At 40.2% G+C, this 26,662-nt stretch overlaps 1 protein-coding gene and 1 long non-coding RNA gene across 2 annotated transcripts in view; both read left to right on the top strand.

Annotated features, from left to right (window-relative positions):
* The window catches only part of LOC140679580 (uncharacterized), a 38,761-nt gene that overhangs the window by 8,784 nt on the left and 3,315 nt on the right, over positions 1-26,662 (top strand). Inside the window, exons 5-10 of the mRNA XM_072915231.1 lie at positions 5,165-5,287; positions 9,001-9,119; positions 9,258-9,647; positions 15,167-15,295; positions 15,364-15,628; positions 26,516-26,574. Of these exons, the coding sequence (XP_072771332.1) occupies positions 5,165-5,287; positions 9,001-9,119; positions 9,258-9,647; positions 15,167-15,295; positions 15,364-15,628; positions 26,516-26,574 (1,085 nt within the window). The remainder of the gene's footprint in view (positions 1-5,164; positions 5,288-9,000; positions 9,120-9,257; positions 9,648-15,166; positions 15,296-15,363; positions 15,629-26,515; positions 26,575-26,662) is intronic.
* Positions 9,846-13,675, top strand: LOC133609290 (uncharacterized). The gene is made up of 3 exons (XR_009815697.1): positions 9,846-11,234; positions 11,368-11,460; positions 11,605-13,675. It is a non-coding gene; the product is annotated as an uncharacterized lncRNA (long non-coding RNA).

The following is a 26,662-nucleotide window of genomic DNA, read 5'->3' as shown; positions in this document are numbered from 1 at the left end:
ATGATCATAATATGTACCGTATTTTTCGGAGTATGAGTCGCTCCGGAGTATAAGTCGCACCTGCCGAAAATGCATAATAACGAAGGAAAAAAACATATATAAGTCGCACTGGAGTATTAGTCGCATTTTTGGGGGAAATGTATTTGATAAAACCCAACACCAAGAATAGACATTTGAAAGGCAATTTAAAATAAATATATAATAGTGAACAACAGGCTGAATAAGTGTACGTTATATGAGGCATAAATAACCAACTGAGAACGTGCCTGGTATGTTAACGTAACATATTATGGTAAGAGTCATTCAAATAACTATAACATATGAATGAATGAATGAATTATTTATTTCAAACCTGCTTAGTACAACAACACACATTTTTTTTTTAAACATTTTGGCAGGGACATTTATGCAAGGCTTGAAAAGGGGTTGGATGAAGCAGATGCTTATAATATCCCAACCCCTCTCACTCATTCCACATTTAACATAAACAATATAATACAAGAACAATACTATACAAACAAAAACAAGAAAAGCTCCTGTACACTAACAATACAATAGTACCACTGTTAATATGACAAGACAAGACGAGACAAAACACACACACACACACACACACACACACACACACACACACACACACACACACACACACACACACACACTCACACACACAGGCCCAAACACTCTCTGACCATACACCTCTCTCTCATCGCTCTGTGCTGAGGGCATCACTCTCTTTCCTCCTCTTTTTTAAACAGTCTTTTAAATGTAATCATGTTAAAACAGGTTTTTAACTCGTCCCCTAAGTTGTTCCACAGACTGACTCCACGCACTGAAATGCACATTGATTTTAAAGTTGTTCTAAATTTAGGAAAATATAATTTGTTGTTTCCTCTTAGACTGTAACTATGGTGAGCATCTCTATCCTGTAATAGGTTTTGTATATTGGATGGTAGAGTTTTGGGATGCCCTAAATATAATTTGAGCAGTTTTAAAATTGATCACATCGTGCAGTTTAAGTTGCTTTAACTCCATGAATAGTGGATTTGAATGATGTAAGTAGTGAACATTGGACACAATCCTAATGGCCTTTTTCTGCAGAGTGACTAAAGGCTGTAGATGGGATTTATAACAATTTCCCCAGACTTCAACACAATAGTTTAGATATGACATAATAAATGAATGATACAATAAAAGCAGAGCATTGGTGTTCAATAAATGACATGATCTCCTCATCATTCCAACACATTTAGCAACTTTTGTCCTCAGGTAATTTATATGAGGCTTCCATGATATATTTTCATCTATTACCACTCCCAAGAATGAATTTTGTTGAACATATTCTATTGGTGTATCATCAATAACAATCCTGATGGGTATTTCACTTTTGCGATTGCTAAAGAGCATGATTTTGGTCTTCTTTAAATTCAGAGACAATTTGTTGGTATTAAACCAAGTTTTTAACTTTATCATCTCCTCAGTTACAGAGGCCAGAAGTTGCTTCACGTCGTCACCTGCACATGTAATGGTTGTGTCGTCAGCAAAGAGGATGAACTTCAGCAGTGTTGATACTTTACATATTTCATTGATATACATTATAAATAGTGTGGGTCCCAGTATCGACCCCTGGGGGACTCCACAGGTTATGTTCATGAGTGTAGATTGATGTTGGTCGATCTGAACAATCTGCTGTCTCTCATTCAAGTAGCTCTTCAGCCATTTCCCTGCCACTCCCCTTATGCCATAGTTTTCCAGTTTATTTACCAAAATCTGGTGGTGAATGGTATCGAAAGCCTTTTGCAGGTCAATAAAAATTCCTAAAACAAATTTGTTTTTCTCGATACCATTAGTAATGTTCTCTATTAGATCACTTAAAGCTAATGAAGTTGACCTATTTTGTCGGAACCCATATTGACAATCATATAATAATGTGTGCTTTTCAATGAAGCCACGAAGTCTATTATCAAATCATTTTTCCAATATTTTTGACAACTGTGGCAGAAGGGAGACGGGCCGGTAATTTGTGAAGTGGTGTTTGTCTCCAGATTTGAAGATGGGGATGACTTTTGAGAGTTTCATTTGTGAAGGAAATTGTCCAAGTTGAAAAGATAAATTGCAGATGTATGTGAATGGTTTGATGATTTCTTCCGCTACATTCCGGATTGTCCTCATGTCGAGGTCATAAATGTCACGTGATGTTTTGTTCTTGCTTTTCTGAATAATCTGTAAAACTTCCTTTTCGACAGTCGGAGTAAGGAAAATCGAGTAAGGATTTTTTTCAATAAGTTCCGTGGGCTGTTCATCATTAATTGGGATTTTTGTTGCCAGCTCAGGCCCAATATTAACAAAAAACATATTGAGGCCGTCAGCAATCATCTGCTTGTCACTTATGATTTGGTCGTTCTCAACAAAAAACTCTGGATAACAAGGACTGCTTGAACCATGCACAATAATTGTATTTAATACCTTCCAAATTCCCTTTATATAATTTTTCTTTTGGATTAATAGTTTGGTGGTGTATTCTTTTCTGCTTGCTCTTAATATGCTGATTAATTTATTTTTATATGTTTTGTACCTTTGTTCTGTTTCTATGGTTTGATGCCTAAAGAAAGTCCTATATAAATATTTTTTCTTTTTGCAAGCGTTTGCAAGCCCTTTGGTTATCCATGGAGTTTTTGTGGAGTTAGTTATAGTGCATTTTTTGATGGGGCAGTGTGTATCATAAAGTGAGAAAAAAATGTCATGAAATAAATTATAAGCTGCATTTATATCTGACGTTTGAAAAACAGAATCCCAGTTTTGTTTCGCTAAATCATTCTTAAGTGCTGTTATTGATCGTTCTGTTGTGGCTCTACGATAATATTCACTATTTACAGGTTTGGATGTTTTACAGTTAATATTGTACACCATGAACCCGGGTAAATGATCACTGACGTCACTCACTAACAAGCCTCCAGTTACAGTCTGATCTACAAAGTTACAAAATATGTTGTCAATAAGTGTGGTGCTGTGTGTTGTGATTCTTGTGGGTCGTGTGATCAGTGGGAATAAGCCCATGGAGAACACGGTGTCAATAAATTTTGCAGTGTGTTTGTGTTTAGTAGGATTCAAAAGGTTGATATTAAAGTCACCACATACTATATATTTTTTGTTTCTCTTAAATAATTTTTCCATCCATTCATTAAATATTTTCAAGTCGGATCCTGGTGTCCTATAAACGCAGCTTACAATAATGTGTTTCCTATTTGAAAATTATAATTCCACAGTGACGCATTCGAAGAGTTCCTCAACAGCTAAACACATATCATTTACAATACTACAGCTGATATTTTTGTCCACATACAAAGCCACACCTCCTCCTCTCTTATGTTTACGGTTGGTGCAAAACATTTCATACCCATTTATTTCAAACTCATTACTTGTATTCTCATTCATCCATGTCTCTGAAATACCTATAATACCACCTACTCAGTGGCCTAGTGGTTAGAGTGTCCGTCCTGAGATCGGTAGGTTGGGAGTTCAAATCCCGGCCGAGTCATACCAAAGACTATAAAAATGGGACCCATTACCTCCCTGCTTGGCACTCAGCATCAAGGGTTGGAATTGGGGGTTAAATCACCAAAATGATTCCCGGGCGCAGCCACCGCTGCTGCCCACTGCTCCCCTCACCTCCCAGGGGGTGATCAAGGGTGATGGGTCAAATGCAGAGAATAATTTCGCCACACCTAGTGTGTGTGTGTGACAATCATTGGTACTTTAACTTTAACTTTAACTTTAACTTAATATTAAAAGGAGATTTGAATTGACTCAAATAGTCCTGGATATCATCAAAATGAGAGTATAGACTCCTGCTATTAAAATGTACTAGAGATATGTTATTATCTTGCATAAATGTTTTATCAAATGTGACGTCAGTATAATATAAACAATCATTGTTGGTGTTTTGAGGAGCATTTCTATCTGGGTCCATTTCGCTCATAAATCTTTGTGATTTGTAGTTGATGTGGTCTGAGAAACTGATCGATTCCAAATTGTGGGAGTTTATCAAATCTTCATTCTCCTCTACTTCAGAGGAGAATTCACTATCAGAACTATCCATATAGAGTTATTTCAGAAACATGAAAAGAAGAAGAGGGTGTGTGATCATGGTCAGATAAATCATTCCTCTGTTCATGAAACATGGACAAGAGAAGAGGACATATGGTCAAGGACTGTGGGCCACAGACACACAACACAAACATGCACACAACTGGACCATTCAAGCAAACACATAAACAATCTCTCATCCGCACACACAAAAACATACACTCGTACACTGCAGGCAATAAAATAAACATGGAAAAACACAACAAAACAAAAACAAAAAGCTCCCCCCAAGAGCTTCTAAATACCCAATTGCAAAAGTAAAAAACTAAAGAAGTAATATTAACAAAAAATATACATATATATATATATATATATAATACATACATACATACATACATACATATACATATATATACATACATATATGCACACCATATATGTATGAGGCGTGGTAAGTATCACATATTTAATATGGAACAACTTCAAAATGCAAAAATAGTTTCCTAAATAATTTCCATTCATCACACCATTTTCATAGTTAGGTTCGGATAACAAATAGAAACAAATAAAAATAAAACTCGTATATATCTTCTGTGTACAAAATAATAGTGCTTTAGTAAAAAAAAGAAAAACAGTCACGTGGCAACATGACGCGTCAACGACCCAGGAAGTAAACAGACCCATGCCTGTCTCCAGCACAGAAGCACTACGGTGAAAAAGTCTCACTGAAGAAAAATCAAACAAAAATAGTCTTACCAAGTGTCGTATGTCCATGTTTCTGTGTTGGTACCCCCAAGTTCAGTGGAGTTTACGAGGCTGCGGAGATAAACTTTTCAGCCTCTGCTGGATTGTCAAAAAAGTGTTGTTGGGAGCCTTTGGAGAGTTTGATAGTTGCTGGGTAGATGAGAAAGGCTTCAAAACCAGCTTTTCAAGCGCTGTACATTGTGGAGTAGCAGGGTCGTCTCAGCTTGGCCGTGGCGTCACTGTAGTCCGGGGCAAAGCGAACGGAGTTCCCGGAGAGCTGAAGAGGAACTTTCCTAGCCTCCTTCAGGATGCGGTCCCTATCCGTGTACCGCAGACATTTCACAATCATCGCCCTGGGACGGGGAGATTGTCGCGGGGGGCCGATGCGATGGGCCCGCATGAGCTCCGGAGGATTTGCAGCCAAGGCAGGGAACCACTTGGGGATGTTGGCGGACAGGTAAGACAGCGCGTTATTTCCTTCTTCGCCTTCTTTGATATTGATGATTCTAATGTTATCCCTCCTGCTTCTGTCCTCGAGATCTATCATTTTTTTCTCAATCTTCGTGAGCATGCTAGTGAAATTGAGCATAGCGTCCTCATTGCTCTGGACACGTGTTTCAATAGAAGACACTTCATTGCGGACAGATTCTATATCGGCAGCGTGCTTGGATAAAGTATCTTGAATTGAACCAGGTTGATCCTCCAATCACTGGAATCTCTTTTGGGATCTATCCTCTGCTTCATTGAAAAATTTCCTGAGTAAAGTCTCAAGATAGGCCTCAGTGACGACAGGTGTTTGAGACGAGGACGCACCCGACTCCATTGTTGCCCTTTTCATTAAACTTTTGTAACTGGTGTGCAACAAATAAGAAAAGCGTTGTTCATAAAAGAAACAATTATGGCAGAAATCCAAGTAGCTTAAGAGTTTTTTAGAGCATGCACAGGGGAGCTTCAGTTTTGGACGTGCTCTACTCCGCCATCTTGTTATAGAACATGCTATACATTTACCAAACAATCTGTCACTCCTAATCGCTAAATCCCATGAAATCTTATACGTCTAGTCTCTTACGTGAATGAGCTAAATAATATTATTTGATATTTTACGGTAATGTGTTAATAATTTCACACATAAGTCGCTCCTGAGTATAAGTCACAACCCCGGCCAAATAATGAAAAAAAACGCGATTTATAGTCCGAAAAATACGGTAATATGTTGAATATTTACCGTATTTTAATAATTTAGATTTTTGTTTCCAGAGCAGCGCACGTCTGAGTTCTGGCAACATGGGTGTTCCGACTTCCAGAATCAAACACGTGTGTGTGTTCTAATCATGGCAGACTTGCTAGCAGACGACGAACACGACTATTTTTGGACAAATTGTCATGTTTTGTTTAAGTTATGTTCTGTTTGGTTTTTGGACTCTTTTTAGTTCCTGCTTTTTCACTCCCTTGTCTTGTTTCCATGGTTACCCATTAGTTTCACCTGTTCCACGTTTGGACTCACACACCTGTTACCAATCATGTCACTGTTATTTAAAGCCTGTCTTTTTCTGTTGGTCGGCCTGGCGACGTTAACTCTGTTTACCTCTGTCATTTTCATGCCCTGCTTATTCCATCGTTTATGCTTCTTGCCATGCCACGTAAGTTTTTGTTCTGCTCATGTCACAGTAAGTGTTTATTTGTTTCACGTCCATAGTTTTTGCCCAAGTGCTAGTTTGGTTTTCTTAGCCAAGTTTGTACTTCCGCCTTGTGCGCGCCTTTTGTTTCTTTTGTTAGTGTAAAAATAAAATGATTACCTTCAAGCCAAGTCCAGTCTAGTTGTTTTGCGTCCTGAGAAAGCAATCTGCGCAGTAATTTGCGCCGCCATAGTCCACGTACTGACACAAATGAGGATTTACAACCTTATACTATTGAAGCTAAATATACTGCTGCTTATAGAAGCGAGTATACAAGGAAGAGTGAGACGTTGGAGCAGACGGAAGCCGGGAGAGGGGGATGAAAACGATTTTGACGCTATAAATATGGAACTCGAAGCTATTTTGACATAAATATCGATCATGATACACGCAACACGTCATGCATGTTAGTACAACTACAGTACATACATTGTCTGGCTCGCTCAGCTGTGTACAAACAAAACATGAAATGTGGACTAATACTTTACAGATACTGTAATATGATTGTTCATGCTTTTTCAGTCAGTACAGATAGAACAGACTAGAATAGAATAGAAAGTGCTGTATCGCAGTGTTGTGCATTACAAACTCAAACGGGTTTCGTATTGTTGTACAAGCTAACTTATCTCTTGCCGTAGCTATAACAATAACAATGTCGCTACAGGTTGATTATTCTACAGGTTACGGAACGTAAATTAAGTATTGTTGACGGTTTTTGAATGCATTATTAAAGTGATTTAGTGGTAGAATTGATTGCTCCCATTAGCTACATTGCTATAGCCACCGAGAACGAGCCGATTGTTACGTTAGAAAGCGCAAAAACAAAAAAAAAACTTTTGTCTTCTTGTTTTTTATAATGATTGTGAATAGGGATGTCCGATAATGGATTTTTGCCGATATTCCGATATTGTCCAACTCTTTAATTACCGATACCGATATCAACCGATACCGATATCAACTGATATATACAGTCGGGGAATTAACACATTATTATGCCTAATTTGGACAACCAGGTATGGTGAAGATAAGGTACTTTTTAAAAAATAAAATAAAATAAAATAAGATAAATAAATTAAAAACATTTTCTTGAATAAAAAAGAAAGTAAAACAATATAAAAACAGTTACATAGAAACTAGTAATTAATGAAAATGAGTCAAATTAACTGTTAAAGGTTAGTACTATTAGTGGACCAGCAGCACGCACAATCATGTGTGCTTACGGACTGTATCCCTTGCAGACTGTATTGATATATATTGTGTTGATAATGTAGGAACCAGAATATTAATAACAGAAAGAAACCACCCTTTTGTGTGAATGAGTGTGAATGAGTGTAAATGGGGGAGGGAGGTTTTTTGGGTTGGTGCACTAATTGTAAGTGTATCTTGTGTTTTTTATATTGATTTGATAAAAAAAAAAAAAAACGATACCGATAATAAAGAAAACGATACCGATAATTTTCGATATTACATTTTAACGCATATTATCGGACATCTCTAATTGTGAAAAATTGGCAAAATCTGAAAAAAAAAAAAAGTGCATTTCCCCTTTAAGTGTCTGTTAACATTTATAGAATAGACAAAACTATTTTACAGTACAGGAAGGGAAGAAGGAAACGGCACAGATGCAGGGACGTCATTTTAGCTCTATTATTTAAAAACAATAATATGAAGTGTGTAACTAATCCAAATATGTGTGGTGTGCGACTATGTGTAGTGATTAACTGAGTGTTACCGGGAGTGTTGAGCGAGGTGCGGAAGTACAAAATAGGGCAAGGCAGGCTCAAAGGTCCAGAGACAGGCAGGAGGTCAGGGGCAAGAGCGAGGTGTCAAAAGTCTGTGTCCAGGTGGGAGGTCGAGATCCAAAAAGGGGCAGCCAGGGAACCAGAGGGGAATACGGGGAGACGAGACACACAGCTTGTCATCAGGGAACGGAGGAATGCTGCTGGAATAACACGGGAACACAAGACAAATGAACAAGGGGGAGGAGAAAACAGAGAGAGAGAGAGAAAATGACCATAGAGCTAGGTATGATAGCTTACTGTGGCTTAAGAAGCCCGGCGTCTCATCAGCTTCAGGTGTGCAGATTGCTGATTGATTGGAGTGGCGCGCGCAGGTGTGCGCTTGGAGGTGCGCTCAGCGCACAGATGAATGCGCAATAGAATACGCCCGGGCCGTGACAGAACCCCCCTCCTTATGGACAGCTTCCAGATGTCCTAGGAAACCAGACAACAAAAAACAAAGACAAAGATCAAGAGTCACGGGAGGGCGGAGGGGGGGACTGGTGGTGGGTCGCTGGCTCAAGTGTCCTTGAATCCACCGGGGACGAGTTTGGTGGTGGCAGCGAGCAGAATGCCGCTGCAGCAGGCAAGGTGGGCTACCATGGAACGGCCACCTCTATGGCCGTAGGGAAGGCGGACGCAAGTGGCGCCAGAACCACTGCAGCCTAAAAGTTGTACGCCTACGTCCTGGGTGTTGCTGCTGTTGGCGCAAAAAGCGTCCATGCGCTGGCCACAGGGGGCGCCGTGTGCGGACGTCTGACGGCCGCCTGTGCGGCTGGCCAGCTGGAGGTCGCAGGGGCGACGATGCTGGAGAGGAGGGCGGCGCTGTGGGACGGCCCGCCGGAGACGAGGAGGATAGCGGCGCCGTGGGAAGGCCCGCCAGAGACAAGGAGAACGATGTCGTCGGAGTCAGAGACAAAGCAGCAGGCTGGCCGAGGAGCTGAAGCATGAGCTGGCCGTGGTGCTGAAGCAGGCGCCGGCTGTGGTGCTGAAGCAGGCGCCGGCCGTGGTGCTGGCACGGGGACCAGCCTAGGTGCTGGTACGGGGACCAGTCTGGGTTCTGGCACGAGTACCAGTCTGGGTGCTGACACGGGTACCATTTGGGGTGCTGACACAGAGACTAGTCTTGGTGCTGGTCCGGGGACCAGCCTTGGAGCGGGTGCTGGTACAGGGACCAGCCTTGGAGCGGGTGCTGGTACGGGGACTAGCCTTGGAGTGGGTGCTGGTACGGGGACCAGCCTTGGAGCGGGTCTTGGTACGGGCACCAGCCTTGGAGCGGGTCCTGGTACGGGCACCAGCCTTGGAGCGGGTCCTGGTATGGGCACCAGCCTTGGACCGGGTCCGGGAAGCAGTCTTGGAACAGGTGGTGGTGGTCTGGCTAGAAGTTGCAGCTAGGCCTGCCAAAGACTAAGTGGTGGTGGTCTAGCAGGGGGTAGATCTTTTGCTGATCGCAGCTGTGCCAGCCCACCAGCACAGCCATCAGCACCATCCCCCCTTTCCAAAAGCGGAGGCCAGACGCTTCCTGCCAAATGCAGAACAGTCACAAAGGGTGGGAGGCGGGAGGCCAGGAGGCGGGTAGATTCCTCCTCCTCTCTAGATAATTTAAACAGTCCATCCCTCCTTCCCACAGGAGGCTGTCGAGGAGAGCCAGAATAAAATTCCAGAGCGGTGGGCAGAGCTTGAGTCATTGGTGGCGGGGCCAGATTGCACACAATTCTTTGTATCTTTGTAGACAATGCTACATATGTACAAAATAAACCCCAAGATGTTAGTACATCAATCGAGGAAAATTATCAAACTACATAAATAACATGGTGTAATTTGATTTTGATATAATTTTTTTATCTTGATGGATTGAAAATTAACACCGATGAGTTGACTGATGAATATTATGACATAATATAAATAACGACAAATAAATATAGAATACTATTAACCGCAACATGTAAGTGTAAAAAAAAAAAAAAAAAAAAAAATTATGATTTGTACATTTTTAGAATGTGCTTGTTCTATTTTTAAACAAAGAAAACAATCTGAAGTTTTCTTTATTTTTAAGTTATCGTGCTGTGATTTTACCAGTCCGGCCCACTTGGGAGTAGATTTTTCTCCATGTGGCCCCCGATTTAAAATGAGTTTGACACCCCTGCTTTAAACCGACAAACACAAATCCTCCACTTTAAGATTTTACAGGAGATGCCAGCCACCTCAATGAGAACACCTGTGACAGCACATGCTGGACTACAGAGCCGGCCCAATGCATAAGCGTACTAAGCGCTTGCTTAGGGCCCCGCGGCCACCAGGGGGCCCCCAAAAGCAATTAACAAAAAATTCTTATTTTTTATTTTTTGCATGTACGAGTCTGACTGATGATTTCTAAATGATCAAAGATATATTATTGTACAAAAACACAATTTTAGGTCAACAGAGTGCTGCTGCTGATCTAGGCCTAGTGATTCTTCCTGCCTCTCTTTAAATGTAAAGCTGCCTCTGCTGCACCTGTGACGTTTGCCGCACTGGGCATCAAAAGCGCAGATAGAGGCAAAACAATGTCACAAAAAAGAACATATCCTTCAGGTGCAGAAAAAAGGAAGAAGAAGAAAGTGGAAGAGGAGAAAAAATGCCATGATAAAGGTATGTTTGCTTGACTTGGTAATAAAAAGTTTATCAAAGAGATTTGTAGCTGTAATTAGCTTTAGCTAGGTGACGTTAGCTAGCTAGCGCGGTGCTAGCAATATGTTTTTAGCATCAGGTTACTAGTGAGATATGTTATTTGCACAAATTGTTTGCAGCAGAGCACGGTAATTTATGTGAGTAAAATAAACATTATTTTTTACATCAACTCATAAGTTATGTGAAACTTCCCCAGGAGCATTGTTAAAATACTTTGGAGGCACAGAATCAGCCCAGAGCCAGTCCACATCCTCAGGCTCAACTGTGAGTGATGAATCAGGTGAGGAAAAGACTGTCACCATACAGTATACATTTAATTTCTTAGTATAAACATTACACCTGAAGGGAAATTAATATAGTCAAAGTATCTCATTAATATGTGTGCCTATATGTATGTATGTATTTCATCTTAGGTCCATCTCCATCCTCTACAGTGCTCTCTCACACACCTCCATCCTCTGTGCCCACTGTCCCCTCCATGTCTGAAACCACAGCTGATTTATCTAGTAAGTTAACTGCAAAACACCCTTTATAATTGCTCATTGTACTGCAGAACATTCTGAGATTAATAATTATGTCCAACAGTGCAATTTAATGACCTTATAGGTCCTTCTTTTTTAGTCAATGTCTTTCTTTGGTCACTTCCTCAGCAATTTCCACCACAACGTCCTCTTCACACCATGGAGCATCATCAGCTCCGCCAGTTGACCCAGCTGAGTGGCCTTCTTTCCTCTCAGATTCAGACAGGACTGAGCAGGTGATCAGAGGACCACTGTCTATTAAGGAGAACTTTTCATTCCCCAAACGGCATGATGGCCGAAGTTTTCATCATCATTATACCTACAGACAGCTAGTCAATGGGGAAAAAGTCAAGCGTAGCTGGCTGACTTATTCAAAAAGGAAAGATGCAGTCTATTGCTTTTGCTGAAAATTATTTTCCAAAAAGTCCTTAAAACTGGCAGCCGAGGGACAGCGGGATTGGGTCAACATAGGTGCACTGCTGAAACAGCATGAAAACACTGAAGATCATTGTAGCAACATGGTGAAATGGAAGGAATTTGCCTTGCGTCTTTCAAAGGGGAAAACTATTGATGAGACAGAAATTGGCCTCCTGGAGGCAGAAAAGAATTGCTGGAGAGACGTTCTCACACGCTTAGTCACTATTATCCAGTCACTGGCAGAAAGGAACCTGGCACTGAGGGGATCTGTTGACACATTACATCAGGCGAACAATGGGAACTTTCTAAAAGAAGTGGAACTGATTGCTAAATTTGATCATGTGTTGAAAGATCACGTGAGACGCATTGACAGTGGAGCAGAGCATATCACATACTTGGGGAAAACTATTCAAAATGAGTTGATAACCTGTATAAGTGATAAAATAGTGGAGACAATGGTGTCTGAAATCAAACAGTCAAAATACTATGCTGTAATACTGGATTGCACCCCAGATGTAAGTCATCAAGAACAGATGTCTGTTGTTGTGCGCACTGTAAATATTGACAAAACACCTGAGGTAAAGGAGCACTTCTTGGGGTTTCTTCTAGCTCCTGAATCTACTGGTCAAGGCTTGTCTGAACTAATTATTCAGAGGCTTGAAGAGTTGAACATCCCCTTTGAGGACTGTAGGGGACAATCATATGACAATGGCGCAAACATGAAAGGTGCAAATAAAGGTGTACAGGCAAGGCTTTAAAAAAAAATCCACGTGCTTTTTATGTGCCTTGTGCAGCCCATAGCTTAAATCTAGTGGTTTCCGATGCTACTAAAGGGTCCCTGGATGCCACTTGCTTTTCTGGACACGTGGAAAAATTATATAAACTCTTCTCAGCTTCCCCTCAAAGGTGGGCAATCTTGAAGAAACATGTGAACATCACACTCAAGTCTTGGAGTGGGACACGATGGGAAAGCCGGGTTAAAAGTATTGAACCATTACGCTACCAAGCAGACAAGGTAAGAGAGGCTTTGTTAGAAGTCAGGGAAAAAACTACTGACCCTACACTAAAAGTTGAGACCCACTCGCTTGCTGAAGAAATCGGGTCATTCAGATTTCACATTTGCTGTGTGGTTTGGTATGACATTCTCTCCAAGATTAACATCACAAGCAAACTACTTCAGTCAGCCAACATGCAGTTGGATGTTGCAGTGGGGCTCATTCAGAAAAACAAAGAAAATGTAATCAGTTACAGGGCAACTGGTTTTAAAGATGCACAGATCTCAGCAAAAGAGACATGTGAACAAATGAACACTGAAGTAGTGCTGGAACAGAAGAGGTTGCGAACGACAAAAAGGCACTTTGCCTATGAGATGACTGATGAGCCACAATCTGATGCCATGAAGAGGCTGGAAGTAACCTTTTTTAATGTTGTGGTAGACTGTACCATCCAGTCTTTGGAGGACCGCTTTCAGTCCGTAGGGGAGGTTAGAAGCATTTTTGGAGTGCTTTTCAACTTTAGCCAACTTGATGCACAGGCAAGGAAGGACCAGTGTAAAGTTCTCAGAGACAAACTCACCTTTGGAGAACAGTTTGATATTGATGGGAGTGCACTGGCCACAGAGATGGAGAACCTTCCAGAACTCCCTAGAGCACAGATGACCCCCTTTGAATTGCTCACTTACCTCTCTCAAAATGAGATCTGTGAGTTGTACCCAAATCTTTGGGTAGTTCTGCGGATAGCCTGCACTCTTCCTGTGACTGTTGCATCTGCAGAGCGGAGCTTTTCCAAGCTCAAATTAATAAAAAACTACTTGAGATCTTCCATGGCTCAAGAAAGACTGAGTGGACTGGCAGTGATTAGTATTAATAACAAAGTCCGCCATCAGATTTCTTACAGTGATGTCATAAATGACTTTGCCTCCAGAAAAGCCAGGAAGCACAGGTTTTAAGGAATGGGTGGAGTGGTGTGGGTGGTGAAGAACAGAGGAACAAAACTGTGATGTGATGGTCAAATGTGTGAATTAAGGACCTTAATTTAAGGTAGTTTATTTTGATTTTTCCCCAAAAAATTTTTTGCACATCGTTATGTACATTTACATAGTTTTAATATGTAGTAACTTTATATTTGTGTACAAACCGTTATGTTACCTTGTTTCTGGTAACTCTGTTCATTAATATTATTTAAGTATTTGCTTGATATTTAATTTAATTATGTTGTTTTTTGTACAATTGAATTTGTTCCTTTTTATAAATATTTAAGTGATTTTATTGTTGCACTTTATTGTTTTTCTTGCACTACGAATTATTTTTGCACATTGCTGTTTCAGGTTTTTGTTACCAAAAATAATAAAGTGAATCAGAATCAGCTTTATTGTCCAGTTATGTTTAACACACATGGAATTTAACTTCAGTAGACAGCGCTCTCTTTGTACAAAGTAAACATTAAATATGAACAATAACTAAAAATATAAACTAGTAATTAAAGACTAATATGTACAAGACTGATGAGACAAGATGACACTTTTACTGTAAATACAAAGCTTTATCACTTGGACTGTTCAACCCCAGGCCACTCTTGTAGCTGAATGTTTTCTACATTTTAAGATTAGGAACCATATGTGGCACTCTGCACATCATTCGTTCATTCATTGGTATTATTTATGTTCTTAACTGGGCCACCCCCATATCTTTATAAATGACATGTCATTTGTAAAGACATGCCAGGCTGACAATAGGATAATGTAAACAACACTGCCAGAGCCGCAATGAGTTTATAGTAGGTGTGTGAATGATCAACAATCAATATTATTGGCAGAAATAGAGGGCCCCAAAATCAAATTTTGCTTAGGGCCCCATGGAGGCTTGGGCCGGCACTGCTGGACTATATCCACTGAAACTCAAAGCTACAATTCTGATAACATTGGAGATGAAGATAAACTTTTTTTAAGTCAATATATAAATAACTGCACCAAAAAAAGTGGTGGAAAAGGAGTATTGACCAGCAATGTTATAGTCTTTATTGTTGTAAACCTTATGCTAAGATGGCAAAATTCAGGGAAAAGGACATTCGTCGTTGCGTCCCATCCCGAGAGGGACAAAATGGATGGATGGATGAGTTTCAGGCTTTGCAAATGATTATAATATTGCAGGGTCCCCGTAAACACGATAAATGGTTGTGTGAAATATGCATTAAAATTAGTCAACTCACAGGAAAGGGTTGTGGTAACCAGACGAGCCCTCAAAAATAATACAGGTGTGTGTGTGTGGTTGCAAAGGATGTGAAGCACCTCCCTCCATGAGAGTTGGCCCCGCCTCCTCAGCCAGCAAGACCGCATGCACAGAGCCCAGGAGTGCAGACATGAAGCATGCGCTGGTGTGTGTGCTGATGGCTGCATGGAGCCTCGGTAAAGTCACGTCAGGTGAGCATGGTCAGGTCACATGACGTCTTACCACCTTTCTTGTCCCCTGATAGGAAGCGATAGCCAGACGGAGAATGTGCACGTCATGAGAGGCGGCTCCGTGACGCTGGACTGCAGCTATGAAGCCAACGACTCCATCTTCTGGTACAAACGGGACGGCCAGGTGGCACCAAAGTTAATACTGAAATGCTATAAGACTGAGAGCAGCTTTGAAAAGAGGTTCAGCTGCAGCATCAATGACACCGCCAAGCGAGCTCCTCTGAAGATCCAAGACGTGCAGCTGAGCGACTCTGCAGTTTTCTACTGCGCCATCCAGCCCACAATGACTGACATCTCTGCTGCACACGCACAAAAACCCCTTTAAGCCCCTCAGCTCAAATGTCACACTGGTGGCGTCGCCTCTCAGATATCCCTTTTTCTATTTAAGAGCCGGTTCGAAGGCGTTTTTTACAGCTTTTTAAAAAAATTTATTTAAGTTATTTAGGATTTTAAATTTTTACAACACATATACAGCAGTATACATTGAAATGTTGGCAATGCAATTGCCCACAAAACGCCAAAAACAACAGGGGGAAGGAAACAACAAGAAGACACATTTCAATAAGACTAATCTTAACAGTCAGTGGAGGAAAAAAAGCATATATATACAGGTAAAAGCCAGTAAATTAGAATATTTTGAAAAACTTGATTTATTTCAGTAATTGCATTCAAAAGGTGTAACTTGTACATTATATGTATTCATTGCACACAGACTGATGCATTCAAATGTTTATTTCATTTAATTTTGATGATTTGAAGTGGCAACAAATGAAAATCCAAAATTCCGTGTGTCACAAAATTAGAATATTACTTAAGGCTAATACAAAAAAGGGATTTTTAGAAATGTTGGCCAACTGAAAAGTATGAAAATGAAAAATATGAGCATGTACAATACTCAATACTTGGTTGGAGCTCTTTTTGCCTCAATTACTGCGTTAATGCGGCGTGGCATGGAGTCGATGAGTTTCTGGCACTGCTCAGGTGTTATGAGAGCCCAGGTTGCTCTGATAGTGGCATTCAACTCTTCTGCGTTTTTGGGTCTGGCATTCTGCATCTTCCTTTTCACAATACCCCACAGATTTTCTATGGGGCTAAGGTCAGGGTAGTTGGCGGGCCAATTTAGAACAGAAATACCATGGTCCGTAAACCAGGCACGGGTAGATTTTGCGCTGTGTGCAGGCGCCAAGTCCTGTTGGAACTTGAAATCTCCATCTCCATAGAGCAGGTCAGCAGCAGGAAGCATGAAGTGCTCTAAAACTTGCTGGTAGACGGCTGCGTTGACCCTGGATCTCAGGAAACAGAGTGGACCGACACCAGCAGATGACATGGCACCCCAAACCATCACTGATGGTGGAAACTTTACACTAGACTTCAGGCAACGTGGATCCTGTGCCTCTCCTGTCTTCCTCCAGACTCTGGGACCTCGATTTCCAAAGGAAATGCAAAATTTGCATGGTTGGGTGATGGTTTGGGGTGCCATGTCATCTGCTGGTGTTGGTCCACTCTGTTTCCTGAGATCCAGGGTCAACGCAGCCGTCTACCAGCAAGTTTTAGAGCACTTCATGCTTCCTGCTGCTGACCTGCTCTATGAAGATGGAGATTTCTAGTTCCAACAGGACTTGGCGCCTGCACACAGCGCAAAATCTACCCGTGCCTGGTTTACGGACCATGGTATTTCTGTTCTAAATAGGCCCGCCTACTCCCCTGACCTTAGCCCCATAGAAAATCTGTGGGGTATTGTGAAAAGGAAGATGCAGAATGCCAGACCCAAAAACGCAGAAGAGTTGAAGGCCACTATCAGAGCAACCTGGGCTCTCATAACACCTGAGCAGTGCCAGAAACTCATCGACTCCATGCCACGCCGCATTAACGCAGTAATTGAGGCAAAAGGAGCTCCAACCAAGTATTGAGTATTGTACATGCTCATATTTTTCATTTTCATACTTTTCAGTTGGCCAACATTTCTAAAAATCCCTTTTTTGTATTAGCCTTAAGTAATATTCTAATTTTGTGACACACGGAATTTTGGATTTTCATTTGTTGCCACTTCAAATCATCAAAATTAAATGAAATAAACATTTGAATGCATCAGTCTGTGTGCAATGAATAAATATAATGTACAAGTTACACCTTTTGAATGCAATTACTGAAATAAATCAAGTTTTTCAAAATATTCTAATTTACTGGCTTTTACCTGTATATATATTAGAGTATCGGCCGATAAATGCGTTAAAATGCAATATGGGAAATTATTGGTATCAGTTTTTTTATTATCGGTATCGGCTTCTTTTTTTTAAAATTTTTTTTATTAAATCAACATAAAAAACACAAGATACTCTTACAATTAGTGCACCTACCCAAAAAACCTCCCTCCCCCATTTACACTCATTCACACAAAAGGGTTGTTTCTTTCTGTTATTAATATTCTGGTTCCTACATTATATATCAATATATATCAATACAGTCTGCAAGGGATACAGTCCGTAAGCACACATGATTGTGCGTGCTGATGGTCCACTAATAGTACTAACCTTTAACAGTTAATTTTACTAATTTTCATTAATTACTAGTTTCTATGTAACTGTTTTTATATTGTTTTCTTTCTTTTTTATTCAAGAAAATGTTTTTAATTTATTTATCTTATTTTATTTTATTTATTTTTTTTAAAGTACCTTATCTTCACCATACCTGGTTGTCCAAATTAGGCATAATAATGTGATAATTCCACGACTGTATATATCGGTTGATATCGGTATCGGTTGATATCGGTATCGGTAATTAAAGAGTCGGACAATATCGGAATATCGGATATCGGCAAAAAGCCATTATCGGACATCCATAATATATATATATATATATATATATATATATATATATATATATATATACTGCGATGAGGTGGCGACTTGTCCAGGGTGTACCCCGCCTTCCGCCCGATTGTAGCTGAGATAGGCTCCAGCGCCCCCCGCGACCCCAAAGGGAATAAGCGGTAGAAAATGGATGGATGGATGGATATATATATATATATATATATATATCCATCCATTTTCTAGCACTTATTCCCCTTATATATATATATATATATATATATATATATAAACATACATATATATGTATGTATATATATATGTATGTATATATATATATATATATATATATATATATATATATATATATATATATATACATATATATATATATATATATATATATATATATATATATATATATATATATACACACACACATACTGTATACATATGGAGGAGTTACTGACTGATGATTGTATGACATTATTCATCGGGCTTATTCTTTAATTCAGATTTTTAACATGACACCGTAAGTTTGTGTATAATGTTTTTTGACATGTGTGCTTGGTTCTCCTTATTTAAGGAACACTTTAAACATGTGTAGGTTGTTCACCATTAGTAGAATTAGTAGGAAAAAATCCTAAAATGCCATAAAAAAAGGGTAAAAGTTAAACACACAATACAAACACTCAAAATACATGACTGATGGAATGCTAAAAATATTGTGATAGACCGCTTTTAAAAAAAAACAAATGGAATTTTACAGACGTATTGCTGAATAAATGAATGTACATGAAAATAAATAATGTGGCAATATTAACTATGAACAATAAAACACTGAATATTAAGAACATATGCCTGTCGCTCCTCTTTACTTTCCAGACGACCTTTTCGAGATCGATCTTTTACAATAATGCAAAATGCAACAAATATGGCAAAACATGAATGGAATGGACAAAAAAAACACTCACAGATCCATATAATAATAATCCATACAATATCACTTTTCTGCAGAACAGAACTTTGTTGAAGAAATCTGCTTCCGTGTCCCTCTCTGACCCTAACCTCTCAGGCTGGCTGCTGTAAACAGAGGTGGAACCGGACTTAAAAGCGTTAGTAGGAACTATCCACAACAATGTAAATGAGACATGAAGCGATATCAACAATATACAGAAACAGATTATCAAAGGAGTACAAAAAGATGTTGCAGATCTCTAAGAACAGATTATCAAAGACAGAAAAGAATCTCGTAATGACATGATGGAATTTTAGAAAGTTCAGAGAAGAAAGGAAGATTCTCTGTGAAGGCAACACAGCATTGAAACGGGAGGTGGAGAAGCTAAAAGAGGAGAATGCAACATTGCGCCAACAGTTGAATGAAAAGCAGCAAGACAACACCCATTGGGACAACAGCAGTGTTGTGGAGAACATTAACACGGAGATAGAAGCATTGAGCCAACAAATGCAACTACATAACACTGATTTGAAGAGCTTCAGGTAGGAGATTGCTGCATTGGCGCCAGAACCACAGCAAACTAAAAGTTCTACGCCTACGTCCTGGGTGTCGCTGTTGTTGGCGCAAAAAGCGTCCATGCGCTGGCCAGGGGGGGTGCCGTGTGCGGGCGTCTGATGGCCGCGGTGTGGAAAGACCCACCAGAGACAACGAGGACGATGTCGTCGGAGTCAGAGATGAAGCAGCAGGCCGAGGTGCTGAAGCATGAGCTGGCCGTGGTGCTGAAGCAGGCGCTGGCCGTGGTGCTGGTACAAAACGGGTTATTTTCTCGTACCAGCCTAAGTGCTGGTACAGGGATCAGTCTGGGTGCTGACACGGGGACCAGTCTGGGTGCTGACACGGTGACCAGTCTGGGTGCTGGTACGGGGACCAGCCTTGGAGCGGGAGCTGGTACGGGGACCAGCCTTGGAGGGGGTGCTGGTATAGGGACCAGCCTTGGAGCGGATGCTGGGACGGGGACCAGCATTGGAGCCGGTGCTAGTGCGGGAACCACATGACCATTGCTGGAGAAATACTATACAGAAACACATTTATGCACTACTGGGCATTGTACAAAACGGGTTATTTTCTTCTGGGCAGCACGGTGGAAGAGGGGTTAGTGCATCTGCCTCACAATACGAAGGTCCTGAGTAGTCTTGGGTTCAATCCCGGGCTCGGGATCTTTCTGTGTGGAGTTAGCATGTTCTCCCCGTGACTGCGTGGGTTCCCTCCGGGTACTCCGGCTTCCTCCCACTTCCAAAAACATGCACCTGGGGATAGGTTGATTGGCAACACTAAATTGGCCCTAGTGTGTGGATGTGAGTGTGAATGTTGTCTGTCTATCTGTGTTGGCCCTGCGATGAGGTGGCGACTTGTCCATGGTGTACCCCGCCTTCCGCCCGATTGTAGCTGAGATAGGCTCCAGCGCCCCCCGCGACCCCAAAAGGGAATAAGCGGTAGAAAATGGATGGATGGATGGATGGCTTATTTTCTGGCACATTTAAAAATCAATAGACCCGCAACAGCAATTAAAACCTATCTTATGTGGTACTGTCAAAATTAAAATGACAAAAAAACATTTTAAACGTGAAAAAATAAAGAAGTAAAATATCTGAACTCACATTTAATCGACAGCTGAGCTAGCTTCCTGAGTTGGCCAAGATGGTCTCACAAGATGTAGTTTCTCTTTAATTATCCTTCTTGAAAATGGCCTTGCAAATATATGTGTTGTCTTGTCTAATCAAAACAGATGCAGACGAGGCATGTTGGCTGAGTTCTTAAAGTTTACTCCACAGGAGCTCATCCAAAACATCCCGGCCGGCATGTCTACATTAAACAACCTAAACGGGGCTACTGCGCATGCTCTTTACTACTGTGGCATGCTAGGTAATGGAGTTCTTATGTTACCTGGCTCATAACATCACAATATATATCTGCCTTAGGCCATCTGGAAGGCCTTACTGACGAACAACGCGTGATCTGATTAGCTATTGCAACTGTCTGTCACTGTATGTCCCCGTAGGTTTACAGCGCACGGACGTCCGCATTGCTGAACCTGAAGGCCTGTGGCAGATTTGGTACAGCATAGCAACATAACTATAACTACAAACTATAAAACAACAGCGGTGGAAGGAGCATAATATGACCTTAAGAGAATATGAATACTTTTATATATTTAGGGAAAAACTATTTTTTATCTTTAATTATGATTAAGATTTCTGGTTATGTTAGGCCAGTGCCCTGACGGCACACCACTGTTATATTCCTACCTCCTGTCTGTGCGTGTGCGCTGGGTCAGAACAGCACATCCTGACCATAAAAGGAGATGTTCGTGTGTAAGTATCCGGAAAAAAACTGCTTTAATTCATAACTTAAATGTTGGCGTTGAGCTAGACAGGTAGTCTCCTCTTAAGGATATGGTTATCACTTGTGCATTCCGAAGTCTAAATTAGGGCCTCTTTCCTACGAGAAGGGATCCAATCCACCTGCGAATATCAAACTAAGAGGCCTTATCTTGTTATGTCCTCAAACTGAAATACCGCTGTTTACTTAAAGGGGAACATTATCACAATTTCAGAAGGGTTAAAACCATTAAAAATCAGTTCCCAGTGGCTTATTTTATTTTTCAAAGTTTTTTTCAAAATTTTACCTATCACACAATATCCCTAAAAAAAGCTTCAAAGTGCCTGATTTTAACCATCGTTGTATACACCCGTCCATTTTCCTGTGACGTCACACAGTGATGCCAATACAAACAAACATGGCGCATAGAACAGCAAGATATAGCGACATTAGCTCGGATTCAGACTCGGATTTCAGCGGCTTAAGCGATTCAACAGATTACGCATGTATTGAAACGGATGGTTGTAGTGTGGAGGCAGGTAGCGAAAACGAAATTGAAGAAGAAACTGAAGCTATTGAGCCATATCGGTTTGAACCGTATGCAAGCGAAAACGACGAAAACGACACAACAGCCAGCGACACGGGAGAAAGCGAGGACGAATTCGGCAATCGCCTTCTAACTGTTATGTCTGTGTGATCATGGTTTTGTTTTTGGACTTTTTGTGCACTTTTGTTTTGTCACCATAGCAACCATTAGTTTTCACCTGTCACGTCACGCACCTGTTTCACGTTTTGAGTCACGCACCTGTTTTCGTTAATCATGTCTATAGTATTTAAGTTCATTGTTTTCAGTTTGTCGTTCTGACGACATCCCGCATTTATGCTTCTGCACACTCTCCACACACCCTTAAGACCCTTGCTGCTCTTTTTTCATGCCGGTTTCTCGTCCAAGTAAGTTTTCTTTATTCATGCCATAGTTTGCAAGTTTTGTTTAATTGTTCATAGTTTCTGCCTTTGTGCAAGTTTTGTGTTTATAGTCAAGTTGTGTACTTCCGCCCCTGTGCGCGCCTTTTGTTTGATCCTTTTTTTTTGTAGTTATAGTGTTTAAATAAATCATGTACTCCCCTTCACGCCACGTATGGTCCAAATCTTTTGCACCTCGGGAGAACAAACCACGCCACAGTCCCAGTCGTGACACTAACCAACGATTGGTATGTGTTTGTTTGGCATTAAAGGAAACTAACAACTATGAACTAGGTTTACAGCATATGAAATACATTTGGCAACAACATGCACTTTGAGAGTCCATTTCAGGCGCGCTAAGAACATATATTTTTCCACGATTTCAGCACTCAGGTTAACCATACCTAAATAGACACAAAATACTGTATTACACAAGACTACTCGAATGATTGAAAAAAATAAATGTTTTTAAGCAAAATTATTGGTAAACACAGTTTATGTATAATAATTTACGTAAAACCGCAAGTAATGAATAAAGTTTTCATCAATTAATATATTCTGTAGACATACCCTCATCCGCTCTCTTTTCCTGAAAGCTGATCTGTCCAGTTTTGGAGTTGATGTCAACAGGCCAGGGAAGCTAGGGTCTTTATCGTTGGAAATGCATCTACTTTGAGTGTCGCAGGATATCCACACATTCTTGCCATCTCTGTCGTAGCATAGCTTTCGTCGGTAAAGTGTGCGGAACAAACGACTGACCATTTCGTCGGCTTTCCCCACAGCCTCGTATTTTGAACAAATTTCGTCCAATTTCTTGCCACTTTCGCATCTTTGGGCCACTGGTGCAACTTGAATCCGTCCCTGTTCGTGTTGTTACACCCTCCGACAACACACCGACAAAAGTGAGAAAATGGCGGATTGCTTCCCGATGTGACGCCAAAATTCACCCATTTAGAGTTCGGAAATCGGTTAAAAAATATATGGTCTTTTTTCTGCAACATCAAGGTATATATTGACGCTTACATAGGTCTGGTGATAATGTTCCCCTTTAAACTTCAATGTTTGCTTTCTCCAAGATAAATATGAACATTCACCATATGTCGAACATAATATGAGTTAATTAATTCACTTCACCCATGCTAAACGTCCAGGTGGCCAATGCTAGAGGAATATGCGTTCTTCAACAACAACTGTCCAATTTGCCGAATGTAGACCACGCCCTCTGAAGCAGGAAAAGCAAAAACCTCACAAGAGACAACTTGAAAATTCAGTGGCGCTGATGTGGCGGAGCTTGAAGCAGAGCCAACATGACTGTCAGATGAAAAAGTTTCAAACAGGTGATACTGTATGTTTTTTTTAAATTTCAATAGTGAGTCTGAGTGTCCTAAAAAAACAAATGTCACATACGTGTATGTGGCTGGAAGTCATTGTGTGGTTTTTGTCAATGAATGATATCTGAATGCTGCTCTGGGCTACAAGATCATATTTGGCGGTGGAACCAGCTTGATGGATGGAAGCCGTAAGTTCTACTATTTATTACTTAAAAGCTGTATTCCACTATTTTCCTTCCATCTTTCTGTCTAATTTATTTCGACTGATTTCGATCCAGCTACTTTACATACTAAGGTTAATCAACTCTTCACATACAGAACCAGTGGTAGTGATGTGTGAGGACGGTTCTCATTAGGTTCTTGTTGAGGTCACAATCAGTCTGTGTCTACAGTCAACAGATTATGTTTTGGAAGTGGAACCAAACTGACCATGGTAGTATTAAGTAGTAGTAAGTTCTACTTTCATGTGAGATCGAAAAGGAAAATGTGTTTTGTTTCAAAGCAAAAAACTTGACAATTGGTAATGAGTTCACTAAAGAACTGGAATATGCAGATGATATTTATGGGTGAGCACGGAAAGGTCTTCACAAGGTTTTTGTTGAGGTCACAATCATTGTGTGTCTGCAGTGAGCAAATTGCATTTTAGAAGTGGAACCAGACTGACAGTGGAAGTTCGTAAGTTTGACTCTCATGCTAGAATGTGAGCCCAAAACTGGGGTCACTCATTAAAAAACTATTTTTTTTAAACCTTTAGGTCAAAATGTTCATTTTGATTAATAAAACTAGACAAAATATTATAATACTGTTCTAATCTGGACACACAAAACCAGACTAGCCCCCAAAGACGGTCAGTACAGACGTCTAAGTTCCAAAGAGGTTCTTGTTCATATCACAATCAGTGTGTGTCTGGATTCAACTTAGTTTTTGGAAGTGGAACCAGACTGACAGTAGAGGCCCGTAAGTCTTAATTTCATGTGAGAATGTATAGTAAAACCCAAAGTGTAAGCTAATGAGTTTCTTTTCAAAGTATAAAACATGGCAATTTTTAATCTTTTTTTTTCTGTAAACTGGACAGGCAGAACCGTACTGAGCGTAGAACCAGAATCACAAGTAATGCAGATATTTATGTATGTAAGGACAGAAAGGTTCTCAAGAGGTTCTTATTGAGGTCACAATCAGTGTGTCTGGATACAACAAATTACTGTTTGGAAGCGGAACTAAAAGTGGAAGTTTGTAAGTTTGACTTTCATGCTAGCACATGAGCCCAAAACTGGGGTCGAATTAAAGGATAAAATAGCACAATAATAATTGTATATAGAATAATACTTCACTAAATAGGACAAAAGAAACCTAACTGACAATGGAAACTGGTGAGAAAAGACATGTTTGGGTTTTTGTTGAGGTCACAATCAGTGTGTGTCTGGGAGCTGGAATGTACTTTTTAGAAATGGAATCAAACTGACAGTAGAGACCCGTAAGTTTTATTTTCATCCAAGAAAATCAATTGAAACGCAATCTAGTAGGAAATTAGTTTTGCTTCAAAGTATAAAACATAATATTTAATGAGTTTAATATTTAGGACATGCGGAATGTGCAAGAGCGTCGAACCAAAATCACAAGTCATGTAGATAATATTTAAGTGCGCGAGAACTTGGATGTTCTCATGAGGTTTTTGTTGAGGTCACAATCATTGTGTGTCTGGAGTCAACATATTACGTTTTGCAAGTGGAACCAGACTGACAGTTGAAGTCCGTAAGTTTGAGTTTCATGCCAACCATGAGCCCACAACTGGGGTTAAATTATGGGATAAAATAACACATTAATAATTGTAAATAGAATACTACTTCATTAAATAGGACAAAAGGAACCAAACTGACAATGGAATCTGGTGAGAAAAGACAGTTTGGGTTTTTGCAGTAGTCACAATCGGTGTGTGTCTGGAAACTGGAAAGTACTTTTAAGAAATGGAATCAAACTGACAGTAGAGACCCGTAAGTTCTACTATCATACAATAAAATCAATTGAAATGCAATCTAGAAGCAAATTAGTTTTGCTTCAAAGTATAAAAGGTAATATTTAATGAGTTGAATATTTAGGACATGCGGAACATGCAAGAACGTCGAACCGGAATCACAAGTCATGTAGATAATATTTAAGTGCGGGAGAACTTGGATGTTCTTATGAGGTTTTTGTTGGGGTCACAATCATTGTGTGTCTGGAGTCAACAGATTACGTTTTGCAAGTGGAACCAGACTGACAGTTGAAGTCCGTAAGTTTGAGTTTCATGCCAACCATGAGCCCACAACTGGGGTTAAATTATGGGATAAAATAACACATTAATAATTGTAAATAGAATACTACTTCATTAAATAGGACAAAAGGAACCAAACTGACAATGGAATCTGGTGAGAAAAGACATGTTTGAGTTTTTATTGAGGTCACAAACGGTGTGTGTCTTGGAGCTTCAATGTACTTTTTAGAAATGGAATCAAACTGACAGTAGAGACCCGTAAGTTCTACTTTTATACAAGAAAATCAACTGAAACACAATCTAGTAGCAAATTGGTTTTGCTTTTAAGTATAAAACAAAATATTTAATGACTTTAATATTTAGGACATGCGGAACATGCAAGAGCGTCGAACCAGAATCACAAGTCATGCAGATGATATTTAAGTGCGCGAGAACTTGGATGTTCTCATGAGGATTTTGTTGAGGTCACAATCATTGTGTGTCTGGAATCAACAGATTACTTTTTGGAAGTGGAACCAGACTGACAGTTGAAGTCCGTAAGTTTGACTTTCATGCTAGACCATGAGCCCAAGACTGGGGTCAAATTAAGGGATAAAATAACACAATAATAATTGTAAATAGAAT

The sequence above is a fragment of the Nerophis lumbriciformis genome, linkage group LG02 (genome assembly GCF_033978685.3).
Source record: "Nerophis lumbriciformis linkage group LG02, RoL_Nlum_v2.1, whole genome shotgun sequence".
NCBI lineage: Eukaryota > Metazoa > Chordata > Actinopteri > Syngnathiformes > Syngnathidae > Nerophis > Nerophis lumbriciformis.
Note: the sequence above shows the minus strand (reverse complement) of the source record. Positions and strands in the feature narration are given on the sequence as shown.